We start from the raw sequence: 19,350 nt of genomic DNA, 5'->3' as shown, positions 1-19,350 counted from the left end.
CACATTGGTACTGATCTTAAATAATTCCTCTCCCTCTGTGGTATTTATCCCTCTGATATATTTATAGAGAGCAATCATATCTCCTCTCAGCCTTCATTTGGTTAGGCTAAACAAATCAAGCTCTTTGAGTCTCCTTTCATAAGACAGACTTTCCATTCCTCGAATCATCCTAGTAGCCCTTCTCTGTACCTGTTCCAGTTTGAATTAATCTTTCTTAAACATGGGAGACCAGAACTGCACACAATATTCCAGATGAGGTCTCACCAGTGCCTTATATAACAGTACTAACACCTCCTTATCTCTACTGGAAATACCTCGCCTGATGCATCCCAAGACCGCATTAGCTTTTTTCACGGCGATATCACATTGGTGGCTCATAGTCATCCTGTGATCAACCAATACTCCGAGGTCCTTCTCCTCCTCTGTTACTTCCAAGTGATGCGTCCCCAGTTTATAACAAAAATTCTTGTTATTAATCCCGAAATGCATGGCCTTGCACTTCTCACTATTAAATTTCATCCTATTGCTATTACTCCAGTTTAATATTAATTATTCATTCATTCCACATAGTGTACTTCCCCCAAAGATCTGGAGCAGGAACCAGTTAAGTGTATATACCAGCATAGAAAAGCCAGGAAATCACAGTTAACTGCTTATCCAGCCCTGGTAACCTCTGAATTATTTTACCCACAGCGTGCAGCCTGCACCTCAGGTCGGGCGGCAGAGCCGGGAATGGCTCTTCTCAAATTGCTCAGGAGGTTGAGGCGGCGTAGTGAAAGGAAATGGCTTGCATGCATGGTGGCAGGGTTCCAGCAGATGGGTGTGTTTCAGGGTGTTGTGGCTGATGGGACGAACGGCGTGTTTGTAATAACAGTCATCAGGGGTGTGAGGAGGACGCGCGCTGGGTTTTAGCAGTAGCTGATCGGGGGAAGATTGAATGTGGAGGTGGAGGGAGGAGGCCAGTGCATTGCATGGTACACGGGTGATGTAAGAGCTGAAACCATTGCGCCTCTCCCCTCAGCTTCTCTTACTCCAGGCCTTCCCCATGCTGTCTCCACACAACCCTGCTCCCCCACATCCTCACCTGCCCCCCAGATTTCTCCTGCATAGCCCCTCGCCACCCGCTTGGGACTCCCCCATGCTGCTGCCGTATGATGCGTGAGCGGAGCAATAGGAGTAACCAGAGGGCAAATGGGGAAGAGGATTGTGGTGGGGGAGGTCAGGGCCTCCATATCAGTGCTTGAAGGACTCCCCAGCGCACTGAGGCAGCAGCCCCGCTGCGAGCCCCTGATGCACCATTGCCTTGATGCAGATGCCGACGCCCCCACTGTTTGCTGCTTGGGGTGCTTGAGAGCCATGGCAGCAGCGTCCAGGAAGCCAAAGTGTCCCTGCCTGGAGACATTGTCCTTGGAAGAGTTACCAGGCCAGGGCTGGAGAACATAAGAACGGCCATACTGTGTCAGACCAAAGGTCCATCTAGCCCAGTATCCTGTCTTCCAACAGTGGCCAATGCCAGGTGCTCCAGAGGGAATGAACAGAACAGGTAATCATGAAGTGATCCATCCCCTGTCGCCCATTCCCAGCTTCTGGCAAACAGAGGCTAGGGACACCAATGCTGCCCATCTTGGCTAATAGCCATTGATGGACCTATCCTCCATTAATTTATCTAGTTCTTCTTTGAACCCTGTTATAGTCTTGGCCTTCACAACATCCTCTGGCAAGGAGTTCCACAGGTTGACTGTGTGTTGTGTGAAAAAAATACTTCCTTTTGTTTGTTTGTTTTAAACCTGCTGCCTATTCATTTCATTTGGTGGCCCCTAGTTTGTGTGTTATGAGAAGGAGCAAATAACACTTTCTTTCTTACTTTCCCCACACCAGTCATGATTTTATAGACCTCTATCATATTCCCCCTTAGTCATCTCTTTTCCAAGGTGAAAAGTCCATACTCCTGATAATTTTTGTTGCCCTTTTCAGAACCTTTTCCAATTCCAATATATCTTTTTTGAGATGGGGCGACCACATCTCCACGTAGTATTCAAGATGTGGGTGCACCATGGATTTATATAGAAGCAATCGGATATTTTTGGTCTTATTATCTATCCCTCTCTTAATGATTCCCAGCATTCTGTTCACTTTTTTTGACTGCTGCTGTACATTGAGTGGATGTTTTCAGAGATCTATCCACAATGACTCCAAGATCTCTTTCTTGAGTGGTAACAGCTAATTTAGACCCCATCATTTTATATATAAAAATAGTTATGTTTTCCATGTTTATGGAGACTCACTGCAATCACTGGAGTGTGAAAGAGAGGGACTGTAATACAAAAAATGTTAACAACCCCTTAACTCTGGGTTACTACCGATGACTCCACGATGCAGGGATACAGTGGCAGGTGGTGTAAAGGCCTGATCAGCATCCGCTTGGGATGGGTGGGTGGGCCCCACTATCGCTATACATTGTGAGGACATGTAGCGAACGACACCCATTGTTGTGTGTCTATAGAACAAGACTTAAAGACATAAGCAGCCATATTATAATATGATTGCAGGCAGTGCTCAGGGCCCCAGAATTGATGCCCAGGCTGCTGGGGCGCTGTAGGTGAGCTCTGAGCTGCTGTTTCTAACCCTGTCTGCTTACACTGTATTATCATCCCATAGAGGCCAGGGCCAGAATAATCTACCTCAATGAGGACTTCCAAGGCTGAAATATTTAGTGGGCCAGATTTAGTCCTGGCATCAACAGGATCCAGCAGCCCTTCAATGGACTTGCTCCCAACTATGCCAGCGATTATTTTGGAAAGAAATATGATCTTGAGGTTAAACTATGGGGCTGGAACTCAGGTGACTTGGGATCAACATATGGCTCCGCCACAGACCTTGGACAAGTCATTTGATGTCTGTACCTCACTCCCCAAGCTTCTGTTTGTATGTTGTAACTCTTTCTCCTACCCACTCTCTTGTCTATTTAGGTTGTAAGTTCTTCAGGGCTGAGACTGTCCCGTTCTGTTCAGAATGACTGATACAATGGGGTTCTGATCTCAGTTGGGGGTCTCTGAACACTATTGTCCTACAGACAATCATGAAAAAGGTGTCGGTAAGGGGCTGTCTGATCCTCGGATGAAAGAGGCTACAGAAATGGTAAAGCATGATTATTCATCATCATCGTGCTTATTTCTCACTTTCACCAGGGTCCTTAGCACAGACCCACTCATCTCATTGCATGAATGAGCAGGGACCAAACTCCTCCCCAGTGTTAGTTTCTGGGGTGGAGAGCAGCCAGCTTGGGGGCTCTCATGCAGAAAGAGCACTGACTTGGCTCTTTAACAGGTAACCTGCCTACTAAGCAAGTCTCTCCCAGGGGGGAGAACAGGGAGCTGGTAAATTATTGATATTAGTTTTCTTTCATTGAAGAGATTTATTTAGCTCTTTCTTTAGATTTACCGCTAGCTGCAAAATCCAGGAAAGCAGAGAAAGCGCTTGGAAGAATGGTGCACACGGCAGGGTTGCTAAAGGTGAACTTCCAAGCCAGACAGAGGGTTGTGCCCTTCACTGATCCTTTAGGAGCTGGAATGGTTACCTCAGCTTTTTCTTACACTGCAGAAGTAGATGCGGTTTGACTCGCCCCTGTTGGCTGGAGAAGTTTGGTGCTTTTGGGAAGAGGATCACCAAACCCCAAGGCTGAACCCTGACCTGCAGTTATATTAGGCCTTGCCTAGACTGAGGCTGTGTCCCAAGAGCTGCCATTAATAGCAGCCATGATGCAGCTGCAATAGAGCAAATGTCTAGTGTAGGTAAGCAAACCTCCTCTTTGCACCCGTGGAGCAGCCTGACAGCCAGGTGAGCTGCACTGGCGCAAACTGCAGCTGATAGGCCAAGCTCTCTCTGTGTGGGGTTTGTACTGGTGCGGCTCTGCTGGTGGATGGAATTGGGGAAAATCCCTAGACAAGGCTCTGTTGCTGGACCGGAGAGTCGGCTGGCTGTGCGGAAGAGAGACTGAAATCAAGAGATGTTAAACTTGACATTCAGAATGGAATTCCCTCCCAGGCTGAAATCCTGCTTTGCCAGTTTCATCCAGAAGAGGGAGCAACTCTTGAGTAGAGCCCTGTGTTGGCAGCAAGCTTGAGCTACATTCTGCAGCCAGGTGCTTCCATTCTGTGGCACTCTGGTGCGGCCAACTCGAGTTTCGGTGGCAGTTCCAGGTATAGTACTTGAGTGAGGGTTGGATTCACCTAGACATGAATAATGCAATCACTAGGGAGTCCTCTTGGTTATTTAATCTGAGATGACCTTCTGTTTGTTTTATGCTGCCCTCAAATTGTAAATGTCCAGCGTGCTGCAGAACTTTGCATGGCAGCTGCATAACAAGCTGGCAGCAGGCAGCGAGTCTGGGAGGTAGTCTGGGTTTCTGGGATAGGCACTCTAGCTGGGTGTTAAGACAATCAGCAGTGGAACTATGCTGTCACTGAAATTCGCACCATGTGTCAGATTTTAAATTGAATGCCCCCTTGAGAGGAAAGGTGCAGTTCACCTCTCAGAGAGTTATTCTTTCAGGCTGTCTGCAGACTCAGGCAGACTGCTGCACTGGTTCCATTTGCCTCTGGAGAGTTTTCTTCCCGGCCGTAAGGGCTAGAAACACAGGCTGAGGTTTTCTGTTGCATCTCCAGGAAGCGCTCCACAGAACTCAGACCTGGGGGTGGGTGGGCAAAGGTGACTTTAAGCCGGGGGCTCTGTTACGAGGTCTCCTTATGACAGCACTGCTGTTAAAAGCGACGACATTATGCCACCTTTGTGCCAATCCCCATCCATAGACTGCCATGGGGAAAAGCAGGCGGCTGCCCCTGGCTGGAGGGCTGTGCAAAAAGCAATCATTTCTTTCTGGCTTCAGCAAAGGTTCCACTCTAACAAGTGGCTCTGTGCAAAAGGCATTGTAGTCTAGTGCAGTGGTTCTCAAACTTTTGTACTGGTGACCCCTTTCACATAGCAAGCCTCTGAGTGCGACCCCCCCCTTATAAATTAAAAACACTTCTTATATATTTAACATCATTATAAATGCTGGAGGCAAAGTGGGGTTTGGGGTGGAGGCTGACAGCTCATGACCCCCTGAGGGGTCCCGACCCCCAGTTTGAGAACCCCTGGTCAAGTGTGTCCCATGAGCCAGGAAGACTTTACTCTGTTACACCTGTGCAATCCCAACTCTCTTCAAATTAGGCCCTTGGTGAGATGTGTGCAAACTGCCCCCCCCCCCCCCCCCCCCCCCGCCATCTGCCACAGACTGGCCTTGTCACTGGAATGTAGGACACAATCCTATCAACAAGGCACAAGAAGGAACAGACTCCAGCTCTCTCTGTCCCCAGCTTTGTCTACACTTGGGGGTTTGCCCCACTTCCAGCCATTGATACCTGGCCACCAGCCTAGCCTCCCCAATGCAAACCCCTAGGGTAGCCAGGTAAAGCTGCTGGAACCAGTGGCGCTGGAAGCCGGGTTAAGATGCACTTGGGAAAATGGGAGCTGACAGCACTTCACCCTGCCTACGCTTGGGGTTTGTACCACTGCAACCACGCTGGTGCCTGGCCAGCAAAGGCTGAAATCAGGACTCCCTGTCAGCACAGGCAGGCCTTAGCTATGCAGGTTCTGCAGTGTTAACAGCAGTAACACTCAGCACACACTTATGATAGTGGCTCTGTCAGCAGCTCTGGCTCTCCTACAGCCCAGGGGCTGAGAACGGCTGAGTAAGAAGGTGTCAGTTCTGCGCAGACCCTGTTCAGAATGGAGCTGTGCTTTAAACAGCTTCAGTTAGGGCCCCAACTACACTCCAGACACAGCTGTGCCAGGGGACCCGGTAACAGCACTGTAATGCTGCCAATCTGGAGCACAGATTGGCCCTTACGATGGAAACTCCTTGGAGCAGGCAGCTAGGCCCAGTTCTGCTCTTTGCGAGGGTGGGGAAAATCACTAGGTTCGGTAGGTTTGTCCCGGATTTACACTGGGGAGACAGAGCAGAATGTCTCCTCTTGTCTTTAATGGCGCTTTAAGTGGAAGGATTGCATACACGCTGATGGCACAAAATATGCCGGTGAGTAATTATGCAGAAGGGAAACCAGGAACATCCAATCTAAGTTGGCTTCTATTATCCCTTTTGAATTATGGAGCTGTGAATTCAGAGTAGGGAGGTGGTACAGGAAGCTGGCTGTGCCGAGGGAGATGAGTGGGGCTGAGGCAGCTCGGAGGTGTGCACGGATGACTGGTAAGACAGCTGGACTTTCTGGGACTGGTGGGGGTCTGCAACAGGATGCCTAGGGGGGCTGCGAGAGATCGTAGGGGAGGAGACATGCAGGGTTGCAGTGCATTGTTAGTAGCAAACATGGGCATTTTATTCTGCCTGACAGTGAAACTCTTTAGAAGGTTCCTTTGAGGATGCTGGGGAGTCCAAGAGCAGCACTAACAAAAATACAGGAAGCCATTCTGACCTGCCCCGAGTGTGACAGTCCTGATTGCACACCCAAATACACTCTCTCCACTCTGAGCTGCCCCGAGTGTGACAGGCCTGAGTGCACACCCAAATACACTCTCACCGCTTGGACCTGCCCCGAGTGTGACAGTTCTGCGTGCGCACCTTCCCCACTTGGACCTGTACTGAGTTTATTAGTCTTGTTTCCACCCTCACCACTCTGACCTGCACCGATCCCTGTTGTTCTCACTGAATTTAGCATTCAGGTTAGAACACTGTTTGCTTGCCCTGCACTCACCTGCCTTCACCTGTCGCACCTTTCTGAACACCATATGCATGTCCTCACTGAGCTGGACTTTGTGTGTTTATGACCAGAGTTTCTCTGCCCAGGGGTTCTCCAAGGTCTTCTTACGCCACCCCTCTCCCAGTGCACTGGCCTGTCCAGCTGTAGTCACTGTCCTCAGGCACGAAGGCTAAGGCGAGCTGCTGCCACTCCTGGGAGTGCGTTTGGAAGAAATTCCCAGGATCACTGGTAAGAAAGCTCTGACTCAGGGGTGGGCAAACTTTTGGGCCTGAGGGGCACATCGGGTTGTGGAAATTGTATGGTGGGCCATGAATGCTCACAAAATTGGGGGTAGGGGTGTGGGAAGGGGTGAGGACTCCGGCTGGGGGTGCAGGCTCTGGGATGGGGCCAGAAATGGGGAGTTCAGGGTGTGGATGGGGGCTCCAGGTTTGGGTGCGGGGTGGGTGGGTGAGGGCTGGAGTTGAGTGGTTTGGGGTGTAGGAGGGGGCTCCAGGCTGGGACCAAGGGGTTTGGAGGTTGGGAAGGGGTCAGAGCTGGGGAAGGGGGTTGGAGTACAGAGGAAGAGTGTGAGGGCTCTGGATGGGGATGTAGGCTCTAGGGTGGGGCTGGGGATAAGGGGCTTGGGGTACAAGAGGGGGCTCTGGGCTGGGATCGAGGGGTTCAGAGGGCAGGAGGGGGATTAGGGCTGTGGCAGGGGATTGGAGTGCAGGGGGGAGCTCAGGGGTGCAAGCAGCTCCTGGAAGCTTGTCCTCCCTCCAGCTCCAAGGCGTGGCAAGGTGGCTCTGCATGCTTCCCTGTCTGCAGTTGCCGCCCTGCAGCTCCCTTTGGTCAGGAACCACGGCCAATGGGAGCTGCGGGGGCAGTACCTGTGGACGGGGCAGCGCGCAGAGCCACCTGGCTATGCCTTCGCTTATTACATAGAAGCCGGAGGGGGGTTATGCCAGCTGCTTCCTGGGAGCCACGTGGAGTGGGGCAAGCCCCCGACCCCACTCCCGGCTGGAGCTGAGGGCCTCATTAAATGGTTTGATGGACCAGATGTAGCCTGTGGGCTGTAGTCTGCCCACCCCTGCTCTGACTGGACATTCTTCCATGGTCCCTAGAGAGCTGCTTTGTCTGCCCAAGGGGGATCCGTAAGAAGCAGTGACTGGCATGCAGGACAGGAGATTGCCCTTCTGAGGAGAGATGCGGAGTAGAAGCCTCAAAAGGAAGACGGGGAGATGACTAGACACAGGATTGGGGGTCAGAATGCCTGAATTTTAGACCCAGGTCTGCCATTGTTTCACTGTGGGGCTTCAGGCAAGACCCTTCACGTCTTAGTCCCTCTGAGGGATGTTTGCAAAAATGCTTTGGAGAAGGTGCAAGTCAAGGAATGTGACAGTGTTGCTTCATAGATCAGCAACGCATCTTCTATACATCAGTCACCCCCTGCCTGAGGTACTTATCATTACCCCTATTTTACAGAGAGGGAAACTGAGGCACATACTGGCAGAATGCTTTGCCCCAGGTCAGACAGTGACAGAGCTGGGATTGGAACCCAGAAATTCCTGCCGTGTCCTAGTCACTATGTACCCCTGCCCTGAACAGTGAGATTGTTTCACTCCCTTTAAATCCGAACACCCCCCACTCCCCGCAAGTACGTTTGTGGCTCATCTTCCAAGCCTTTGAGCATCCCTGCAGGATAACTTTGCTGTGGCGCCAGGCCAGGCCACAGATGCAGCTATCCCCAGTGGAAAGGCCTACCCCATTTTTCTGTGGATGAGGGTGCAGGAGTGAGCTTGGTGGGGTTGGGGGAGGTTAACATAAAAGAAGGGGACAGAATGGGCTGAGCCAGAGAGGTTTCTCACGGTGGGGGGTGGTTGGTTTGCTTTTACCCTAGAGCTGGAGCTGCAGAACTGAGAGAGTGTTCTGTAGGTGGGCTCGTGGCTGCGCAGGGTGTTCAGCAGCTGCAAGGGCTCCAGGCTGGGCGTCTGGCTGCTCAGGCCCTTTTGGAATCCAATAGTGCAGACCAAACAAAAGCAGGACAATGGATGATTGGTGGCTCCACCAGCCAGCACACATGCACAGAAGCTTTGAGCAAAGGCCATAGTGCCAGGGAAAAGGAGGTGGGGTATAATGGGCAAGGGTGAAGGGTGCCCACCCGGTGATGCAGTGCTGGGGAGAGTGAAGTGGCGGGTTATGGAGGAATGTATCTTGGGCAGCACAGCGCCCCTAGCATGGGTGTCTGGAGAGGTGGGATAACAGCACTGTGCACACACGCAATGCGGATGTGCCCGGAACATGTCCAGACTGAGGGTCTGATTCTGGCAGGTGCTGAGCACCCTGATCTCACATTAACCGCAACAGAAGATGCGGACGCGTGTCCCCTTTCAGGATGGAATGAGGGAGTGGGGCTGATGGCCTGCAGTCAGGCTCTGCAGGCCTGATTCTGCCCTGCAGCTTGGGTCGTGCATTCACACCTGGGCCAGGTGGCTGTCACACGCTCCCCTTCTGGTGAGAGGCAGGGAAGAATCAGGCCCCTTATTCACCAGGCTCCATTGAGCCTTTCCTTCTGAATAATCAGGATCTGCAGTAGTTACGTTATCCACCGGAGGGCACTCACCCAGCCCCTCTGAATGTAATGAGGACAGTGGAAAGTGAGAAGCACAACTTAATTACAAATTGAATAGGAGGGCTGCAACGTGCCAGCCCTGGAGCTGGCTGCCTGGGCTTGCCAATCTCATGGAAATCAGGCCTCGTCTGTTTCTTCCAGGGGACGCTTTGGCCTGTTTTATTTCTATCCGCCTTTTGCTCCCTGCCTTGAGCCCCCTGGAAGGCAGCAGGGAGGCTCCTGCTGATGATGGGGTGTTGGCACAACCTCCACCTGAGCAGATTGCCGCATGGCCCGGGCAGCTGGCTTGGCTGGAGGAAGAGGAGCTTTGGTGAGGGCTGGTGTCTGAGCCCAGGCCACACTCAGCTGTCGCAATCCACGGCCAGTTGGTGCAGAGACTTGGGGAGGCTGGTTTTCTGCCTTGGCCGGGGTCGCTTGCCGGTCATGAGCAGCAGCATATGGGCCTGGCATATGGGCACTCCCCAGCCTCTAGTGCAAGCAGGCAGGGGCCCTTCACTTCAGATCAGAGCTCCACTATTAACAAGCACCATCTATCTGGGCTCGGTCACTAGGCAACCAACACGCAGCTCCAGCTCGGCAATGCTGCTTTTACTTATTTAGAGCCTGTTTGATGCCCTGACTGTTGATTAGCAGCATATCCTCTGTTGCCATGACAACATACTGATAACCCTGCCCCTGGGACAACACACCCACACCTTAAAGCACAGAGAGTGATGGCATTTCCTGCAGGAGGAAAGCGGCTGCCCTGGATTAATCCCTGTGCCCCCACCCAGCCTGCTGGCCCAGGATGGGGCTCCAAGGGGAGATCTCTGGTGACCACACACACAGTCCTTTCTCTGCTCAGTGTATTGATGCCTCCTGCTGGCAGGAGTGCTAGGCCCTAGAGGAGATTTTACCAGGCCTCCTGTTTCCACCCACTGAGTCTGGGGTTAGGATGGGCAGCGTGACTAAGCTGGCGGCACTGTGCCTCAGGGCCTCCCCCATCTCGGGCCTGATCTGGTCCCAGCCACATCAATGATAAATCTCTTCTTAGCTTTAGTGGGAGCAGGACTGGGCCTCGTGAGGCTCATACTGAGGGCAGCAGGATGCTTCAGGGATATTTTACAGGTGTCTTGGGGCTGTGGGATTCCAGAGCTGGCTCTGCTCAAGGCAGCTCGCAGGTAACAGAACCCTCCAGCCAGGCCTGGGCCCACAGGCCATAGGCGGAAGGAATAAGGTGCCATCAGGCCTGTGGCAGGCCACTGTCTCCCGCAGCTCAATGCTATAACTGGGCTCCATGCCCCCCGTAAGGAGGCACTGCCTGCTCCCAGCGCCCCTGTTGTCATTCTAAGATGGCTGGGAATTTGCTGGGCAGCAGGTTTGCAGGTTGGTGAGTCTCGTAAGGCTCACTTCCTGGGTTCCCCAAGCCTGGGTGCATCTCGCAGGGCAGTCCCCTGGGCTCCCTGGAGCAGAAGCTCTGGGACACGACTGAGAGAGCCTAGTTAAACTCCCGGCGCAGGCCTCTCCAACCACTCAGGGCTCCGGGGGTAGTCAAGTGCAGAGCGTGGGCCGGGGAGGGCCAGCCGGGGAGATCCCCGCTGGCCAGTCCCCATGGTAATGCTGAGGGTGTTGTGTGTGCTGGAGGGTGTGGGGGGACTCACCATCCTCTGGCGCCGCTGCCTCCTGCGCAGGCGCATGAACTCCTTGTGCTGGCGGGAGACGAAGTTGACGGCCGCGTATTCCAGCAGGGCGGCGAAGACAAAGAGCAGGCACACGGCCATCCAGATGTCAATGGCCTTCACGTAGGAGACCTGCAAACCGGTATGGAGGGGGAGTCTGGTCAGAGAGCACAGGGCCTGGGCTGCTCCCGCCTATGGGGACATGGCCATCCTCTGGCCCCAGGCCTCCCACAGCCCTCGGCTAGACAGAGCCTCTCACCATCTCCTCGGGCCTGCCCAGCCCCTTTCACTTCTCTCTCCTCCCTTTTTCAGCCACGCTTCCCCCTCCCCCACCCTCTCTGTCCTTCCCTCGCTCTGCCTCTCCCTCTTTTCATTCCCCGCATCTCTGACCCCAGAGATGATTGTGCTAAGGCAGTAAGGAGCGGCCCCATGTGGGGCCGACCAAGGGGCCATGAAAAGAGGGGAAGAAGAAAAGCAATTATGCAGCACTTGACGCATTTTCCACCCATGTGCCTCCTCCTGGCTCCTGCTTTTATTAACCCAAAGCAGCTTTTGCCTCCTGTCGTCGCTGTCGCTGCTTCACTGGGCCCCTGGGCAGAACAGCCGTGGGGCTCTGCTGGCTTGGCCAGCAGCCCTCCCCAGCATGGTGTCCTTCCGAGTGCTGCAAGAGACAAGGAGGGTCTTGCTCCCCCTTGGCCCTGACTGACCCAAGGGCAGGCCCTTCCCAGGCTGGCTTCTTGTCCCTTCCTGAGGGCTGACTGAATGGGAGCCCCTTAACCAACGCCACAGTAGACGATGCCAGTCCCAGACACTGCTCATGCCTGGGAGCGTGAGGGGGGCTTGGTGGCCTGAGTCAGTCTTTTCTTAAGAACGAAGAGTGGATTTGAGAGCTAGTTAAACTCAGGGGCTTGTTGCATCGTTGCCCATACACGGGGCTGGCAGGAGCTGAGCTAGCTTTGCCAAGGCACCTCTGTCCTGGGCTGGAAATCTGTTTTATGATGTGTGAATGGTCAGCAGGACAAGACATCCCAACTCACTTTCCTGGTGATCTAAACAAAACCCTCCAGCCTGTGGAGCTGAGAAGCTGGTGTTCTGATGCACTGCACCATGCATTCGCTCTCTGGGGCAGGGACTAGTTCTTACTATGTGTCTGTACAGCACCTGCCGTTAGGGGGCCCTGCTCTCAGTTGGGGCTTCTACTGTCATGCGAATACTGAATAACTCATAACTAGCTCTTGCCCTGTTTGAGCGGAAAGAAGAACCCTTAGTACAATCTCCTTTCCCCTGCTAAAAATTAGAAAACCTCATTTAAATTCCCCACAAAATCTGGACGCTCTCGGCTCTGGAAGAACATGGAGCCAGGTTTTCAACTAAGCTTAGCACCCAATGTGCATCCAGCATGCTATGATCTTTGGCTCACAGTTAAGCAAAGACTTTTCCTTCCCTGACCCCTTAATAGCACAAGAGGGAGGGCTTGTAAAACTCCTCTGGAGTTGACCCTGCTTATGGTGGCTGTCCTTTCTGTGTATTTCTCTCTGCTTGGACACTGGTGCTCAAGGACGTCAGATTCAGTGGTTTAGAACTGGTTTTACTCTCAGTGAGTCAATGGCAGGGTTGCAAATGCTGCCAGAGGATGTTTGTTTGCTTTAAAAGACGGTGGTTTCTGCTGGAGTCAGAACAGAAAGGCCTGGGAATGTTCCCTCTCAGTTTAGCTCTTCAGGGCCAGGTTTACCCTGTCAGCATCCAAAACTGTCTCCATCCCTCACTCCCCTTCATGGATCCCGGGTGCTGCAGCTGGGCTTCCTCTAGCTCCTGCAGTCACAGGGACATCACCAACATCTAGGGCGGGACTCTTGGAACATGTGCTTACTGGCTAACAGCATCATTTGGTAGCTGAAAAGACCCTAGCATCATCCTCAGGATGTGCAGGAAGCAGCAAGAAACATTTTGCTTCTGAATTAGGAAACTATAAATAGTTGCGGTGAGCAGATGGGCTGAACATGTTGGCAGGAGCTGGCCTGGCCAAAAGGGATCTTTTCTGGCAGCAGGAAGGTAAAATTTGAAACACCTCCTTCAACTGCACCAGACAGTGCGAAGTGCTTGTCATCTGGGGACTCAGAGAACAGGCTGGCGCGAGGCACAGTGCATGCTGGGGAGGAGTAAACTGCTCCTGTGCTCAGCCCCACCAGAGTACCTCAACCCTCAACTGCAGAGCCCCCTGCTGTTCCAGCCCTGGACTCCCCACACCCACTCTGCCAATGCCCCTCTCCTCTCCTGACATGCAGCCCCCAGCTATTCAAGCCCTGGGCTCCCCACACCCACTCTGCCAATGCCCCTCTCCTCTCCTGACATGCAACCCCCCGCTGTTCCAGCCCTGGGCTCCCCACACCCACTCTGCCAATGCCCCTCTCCTCTCCTGACATGCAGCCCCCAGCTATTCAAGCCCTGGGCTCCCCACACCCACTCTGCCAATGCCCCTCTCCTCTCCTGACATGCAGCCCCCAGCTATTCCAGGCTTGAGCTTCTCAGTTCCATTTTTGAATGCAGCGATTGTAATTACAGCGTAGTTCTGCTTTTCCATCCTTGCAATTGCTACTAAATTCACATTGTTGAGAGGTTAACAACCTGACTGAGAGTGATCCTGGCATAAGGACAGTTTGCTGCAGCACAGGGGAGGAAGCAAAGCTCCAGTGAGGCCCAGTGGTGGAAAGGTGGGACTTTTCTCCACAGTGCATGCTCCTGTAGGTTCAGCAGGTCCGGAGCACACTGAGAACAGGGGCAAGCTCCTCAGCTGGTGTAAATCAGTGTTGCTCCATTGACTTCAGTGGAGCTACATCACTCTACTGCAGCTGAGGATCTGGCTCTTGGTTACTGGTTTCTGCACTGGGTTCTGCCCCACACAAGATTTGAGACCTCTGTGTGTCTGGGACCTGACATACAGTTACCATCCAGTAATGTGAGTGGGGAGAGCACTGGGGTACATGGCTTGTGCTCAGGAAGTTGGGATAGAAGGAAAGAAGGTCCCACAGCTTGCCCTGGGCCTGCTTTGCTCCAGATCTCTCTCCATGACAGCTGGCTGAAACCGGAGGAGTGGGAGGAGCAGTGGTGTTGGAGCACGGAATAGATGATATGATGGCACAGGCAATGCTGACATGATCCGTAACCCCCTTCCACTGACCTTTGGCAGAGAGGCCCGGGAGCCCGCGCTCTGGGTGGTCATGGTCAGCACTGTGGTGATCCCCAGCCCTACACGGGCGGGTGCAGCATCCATATTGATCCAAAAGGAGACCCAGGAGAGGATGACAATTAACAGGCTGGGAATGTACATCTGGATCAGGTAATAGCCCATTTGTCTCTCTAGGTGGAACTTCACCTCGATGCAGGTGAACTTTCCTGCAAGGAGAGAGACACGAGACAGGTCAATACCACAGATGGTCACTACGTCTGGGCAGCCCTAAGAGAGGTTGTGGTGACCTGGTCAGAACCTCCTAGCTCATGGCACATGGGCTGGCATTCTGGGGAGACACAAAACCAAGGCATTGGCCAAGTGTGGCCATTGGCGGCCCCGTGACACTCTTTGTAAGAGTTGGGGCATTAGCCCTGCTGGTCTGGCAAGTGATAACTCAGGGAGATACGCTCCCAGCTTCCCCTGCTGTTTCAATTGGAGACAATCTCCAGGCGCACTTCCAGTCCTAAACTGTTGTTCCTGGGGTGGGATCAGGACCACGCTCCCTGCTCTGATTGCTTGCAGAAACCCCAGAGTGGAGTTATGTGTGGGGTAGTCTAGCGGGGTGGTTTACCTGTGCTCTGAGGCTGTTGGAAAAGACTTCTACTGGGGGTGTGTGCGTGTGTGTGTACGCGCTTACCTGTGTTGTAATACTTTGTACAATAGCCCAAATCCTTTTCATCCCTCAGAATAAACTGTGGGAGTGTCAAGCCCTCTGCCACTTGGACAGCTTCTTGCTCTTCCAGCCACTCAAAGATCAGGTCATTCATGGTGTAGCCAACTGGCAAACAGAGAGAGCATGAGAGAGAGTGAGGGTGGATGGAGCAAGGGAACGAGGGCAGAGAGAGTGAAAATTGGGAGACGATTCTGAGAACCCTCAGGCCAACTCTAGAAACAGGATGATGGAGAAGCAGACTTGAGGCTGCTCCATGTTGCTGCCCCTGGGTCTGTACATTAAGTGTGCTGGCACAGGGCGTTCCCACTGAGGTTAGCCCATTAGCCCGCAGTAGCTGTGAAGGGCTGTGGTGCAACTGAGAACTTCCCAAGGAGGAATTCTGCCCTGTTCTGTGAGCTCCTTGTTTTGGAGGTGGGACCTGCCCTGCATAGCTGGACGTGTTGAAATGCTGCCTGCAATGCGTGCTGTGAGTCCATGCATTCACGCCTTGGGACTAGAGAGGCGTAAGGACTTGGAAGTGCTCCTGTTTGGAAGGGAATAGCCACAAATATATAGATATGCATGCCACATAATAGACACCACAGACAGCCATGCACTGACACAAATGCATGCACATCATGCCATAGAGATGCATGCCTTCACAGAAATTCATACTCATGCAAACCTACTGACAAGCACACCTGGGATATACAGGCTATTCGCACAGTCAGAGCACTCACAAGATGGGCACAGCATTATCTCACACACCACACACACACTCTGACACTTGTAATCATTCCCCCAAACATAGCATCAGGAACACTCACTCTCTCCTGGAACTAGATTATGGATGAGCTTTTCTAGCAGCCGTGATCCTCCCGCCAGGGGCTCATATACAGTATTAGGCCCATCATCTCCCCCCCTGCCCTCCCACTCCTGCAGTCTCCCAGTCCCAAAGTGAGGGCCACTCACCCCAGAATTTCCCCCACACGGTGTCTCTCAGCTGCCCACTAATCGCGCCCCTTTCCCTCCTGTGCCACAGCCCCCCTTGGCTGTGTCCCCATAGCCTTCCTTGGCTCATCTTCTCATTGCTGCCCCTCCTTTCCACCTTTTCCTCCCCTTCTTCCCCCTCACCGCCATTCACCCCTTTCCCCATCTCCCTCCATTGCACCTACCCCCACCTCCTGTCTCAGTTACCCGGCAGCTTCCTCAGTCACAAGCAGCGGCAAGGGCTGCAGGTGTGTGTGGGCCGAGGGGGCCCAGTATGCAGGAGAAGTGGGATTACATGGAGCCAGCTCTGGAGGGGGTCAGCACGGGAGACACGTACAAAGACAACTGCTGGACACAGCCTGCTGAGTGTCCTTCCCCTATGCTGCTGCAGGCGGCCACCACAAGAGCAGCCTGGAGAGATGGTAGGACACGGCCCTCAATCCCGCTTCACATCCTTATCCCTGCCCGTTATTCCCAGGGGGTACTCACAGCTCTCCAGCTGCATGGTGCACGTCTGGATGTCCATGGGAAAGTTCTTGAGATCCATGGGGCAGGAGAGGATCAGCGTAAGCCTGAGAGGAGCAGAAAGAATGGAGCAGGTTTGTCTGAGCCTACAGCATTTGGATAAGCCCTTCCCGCCCTTTGTCTTCCAAAGCAGCCCTGGGACTCAGGGGTGAGAGAGCTGTGCTGCTGGCCCATGGTTAACAGCAGGCGTGGAACCTCTCATTAGTTCTATGTGTAATGGCTCCTCCACCAGGGGGCTTGAGTCAGGAAACTTCAGCACTACAGGCATGGGCCTGTATCACTCCAGCTAAAGGAGTAACTCCCTGAGCTGGTAATAGTAATAGGCTATTCACCACTGGGAGGGACATGAGCAAATCAGTGGGGTATAATGCCATGTGTGAAGGGGTAGTGACCTCACATGTGTGATGAAAGGGTTAATGTAGGTCTGAGTGGCATCTGGAGGATGCACCTGGTGTAATTAAAGATGAGGCCCAGCTGGGGAAGTGCTGGGTGGGACTATAAAGAGAAGTCTGGCCCAGAAGGGGCTGTAGGCAGTTTTGCAGTTATTCTCTGGAAGATGCAGAATTGGACCCGGACAGGAACTGGACCCCTGGGGAGAAGCCCTGGGAGGTGCTGCTTGTTATCAAGTGCCAAGGAAAGGGCTGGGGTAAAGGCCTGAAGAAAGGCTAATGGAAGAAGTCCAGGGAGGCAGCTTTAAGGCTTCTGACAAAGCAGACCTAGGCTGCTTGTCCAAGGGTCCCTGGACTGGAACCCAGTGCAGAAGACAGGCCTGGGTTCCCCTACCAGCCACTGGGAAGGTGACTTGAAGCCCCTGGCTGTAAGAGGATAAGGATGATCTAAAGTCCTGAGAGAAGTATATAAGGACCACAGGGCTGAGAGCTGGGGGCCTGATGCAAAGATACTGGATTATCTTTGAGACTTTGTCATCTTGGAAGGGGTAGAACTGAAATGTGACTCTCCTGGCAGGCCAAGTTGCAAGATGAGGCACCACCACAGGACCAGAGTGACCACTGGCAGGGGATGCTGGAGACGAAAAGGGTGCTATACCATGTCCAGCCAGGCCAGGGGGTACCTGCGGTGAGTGCTCCCTTCCACACCAGTCAGTGGATCAAGAGTTGAGGGAAATGTGGTCCTGATGAAATTACTATAAGTTGGATGCACACCTGGCTGAAAAAACATACTTGCAATAGTTATCTATGGCTTGCTGTTAAACTGGGAGGATATATCTGGTGGGGTTCCCCAGAGGTACATCCTGGGTCTGGTACTATTCAGTATTTTCATTAAGGACTTGGATGTTGGTATGGAGAGTACACTTATAAAAATCTTTGGATGACACCAAACTGGGAGGGGTAGCAAGCCCTTTGGAGGACAGGGTTAGAATTCAAAATTACCTTGATAAATGGGAGAGTTGGTCTGAAGTCTACAAGATGAAATTCAGTAAAGACAAGTGCAGAGTTCTTAAGAAAGAAAAATCAAATGCACACACAGCTACAAAATGGGTACTAACTGGCTAGGTGGTAGTATTGCAAAAAAGGATCTGGGGTTTATAGTGGATCACAAATTGTTAACTCATATTCAATCTGATGCTGGCAGGAAAAAAGCAAATGTTGTCATTCTGGGGTGTATTCACAAGAATGTCTTATCTAAGAGATAGAAAGTAATTATTCTGCTCTGCTCGGCACTGGTGGGGCCTCAGCTGGAGTATTGTGTCCTGTTTTGGGCACCTCACTTTAGGAACGATGTGGACAAATTGCAGAGAGTCCAGGGAGAGCAACAAAAATAATAAAAGGTTTAGAAAATATGACCTATGAGGAAAAGTTGAAAGAACTGAACATTGTTAGGTTAGACTCAGAAAGAAGGCCTGATAAGTCTTCAGATATGTTAAGTGCTGATATGAAGAGGACAGCGATCAATTGTTCTTCACGCCCACTGAAGGCTTGCAGCCAGCGGGATTTAGGTTGTCTATTAGGGAAAACCTTTTTAACTCTAGGGTAGCTAAGCACTGGAACAGGTTACCTAGGGTGGTTGTGGACTCCCCATCACTGGAAGCTTTGCAGACCAGGTTAGAGGACGAACATCTGTCTGGTATGGTCTAGGTATATTTGGACCTGCCTCAATACAGGGGGTGGCCTAGATGACTTCTTGAGATCCCTTCTATCCCCACATGTCTATGATCCTAAGACTCGTTCTTGATCCCTTTTTCCCTGGATGACCCTGCCTTGTTTTCCCCCTTAGGTAGCCAGAATCTTCTCCTCTCCTGCCTTCCCTGCTCACCTCATTTCTCCCTGCCCCGTGCATACCTGATGCTGTAGAGCACGTTGCCATTCTTGAAGATGCGCAGCAGCTTGTTGTCGGTGGTGACCTCGTGGAAGTTGGCCCCCTTCTCGTTGGCAAAGAACAAATCTGGCTTCCAGATGGAGTCCAGCATGGAGGGGTCCAGGTCCAGCGAGTCATCTGGGTATTCCCTGTACGCCAGGCGGGGGTCGTTCCACTGCTGGCGCAGGAAGACGTTCACCCGGTAATCCTAAGGGGAGAGGAGCACCCATCCCAATCAGCTGGGGAGGAAGGATCTTCCCTGTTATCAAACTCCCACCGTGCCTCAAGGGACTTGGCTCTAGTGTGATGAGTGGGGCTGGAGAAAGAGGGCCAGGCTCCTGGGGAAGAGCAGTCAATCGGAGCTGCTGCAGGAAGCAGGCAAAGCTCTCCTTCCTCTGCTCGGGTGAAGAGGAGTTCTTGGGAAGGGTTGGGTGAGAGGGAGCAGCCAGTGACAGGTGCAATGGTACCCTGGAACAGTCAGATTTTTAACAACCCTATTGAGATATCTAGAACGCTTCTAGTGGCTGTGTTCCTGGCCTGTGTTCCTGACAGGAGCTAATGTCAATCGGAGGGACTAATGCAAATCCCCAGTTACTGAAGATAATGCAGGTAACAACCAG

At 52.6% G+C, this 19,350-nt stretch overlaps 1 protein-coding gene and 1 long non-coding RNA gene across 3 annotated transcripts in view; one reads left to right on the top strand and one right to left on the bottom strand.

Moving 5' to 3' along the window:
• Positions 1 to 19,350, bottom strand: part of LOC102945884 (glycine receptor subunit alpha-4) — a 40,598-nt gene that overhangs the window by 5,128 nt on the left and 16,120 nt on the right. The window contains exons 4-9 of one of the 2 annotated variants that reach the window (XM_043522210.1): positions 18,715 to 18,938; positions 16,379 to 16,461; positions 14,885 to 15,025; positions 14,197 to 14,411; positions 11,001 to 11,150; positions 8,624 to 8,734 (exon numbers count right to left, since the gene is read on the bottom strand). In XM_043522210.1, the coding sequence (XP_043378145.1) occupies positions 8,624 to 8,734; positions 11,001 to 11,150; positions 14,197 to 14,411; positions 14,885 to 15,025; positions 16,379 to 16,461; positions 18,715 to 18,938 (924 nt within the window). The remainder of the gene's footprint in view (positions 1 to 8,623; positions 8,735 to 11,000; positions 11,151 to 14,196; positions 14,412 to 14,884; positions 15,026 to 16,378; positions 16,462 to 18,714; positions 18,939 to 19,350) is intronic. The other variant, XM_037909526.2, reaches the window with a different exon arrangement.
• On the top strand, positions 6,839 to 18,798 carry LOC122461631. The gene is made up of 4 exons (XR_006283648.1): positions 6,839 to 6,980; positions 16,368 to 16,488; positions 17,381 to 17,491; positions 18,650 to 18,798. It is a non-coding gene; the product is annotated as an uncharacterized LOC122461631 (long non-coding RNA).

Source organism: Chelonia mydas, chromosome 9 (assembly GCF_015237465.2).
Source record: "Chelonia mydas isolate rCheMyd1 chromosome 9, rCheMyd1.pri.v2, whole genome shotgun sequence".
Taxonomy (NCBI): domain Eukaryota; kingdom Metazoa; phylum Chordata; order Testudines; family Cheloniidae; genus Chelonia; species Chelonia mydas.
This window is presented reverse-complemented; position numbering and strand designations above follow the sequence as displayed.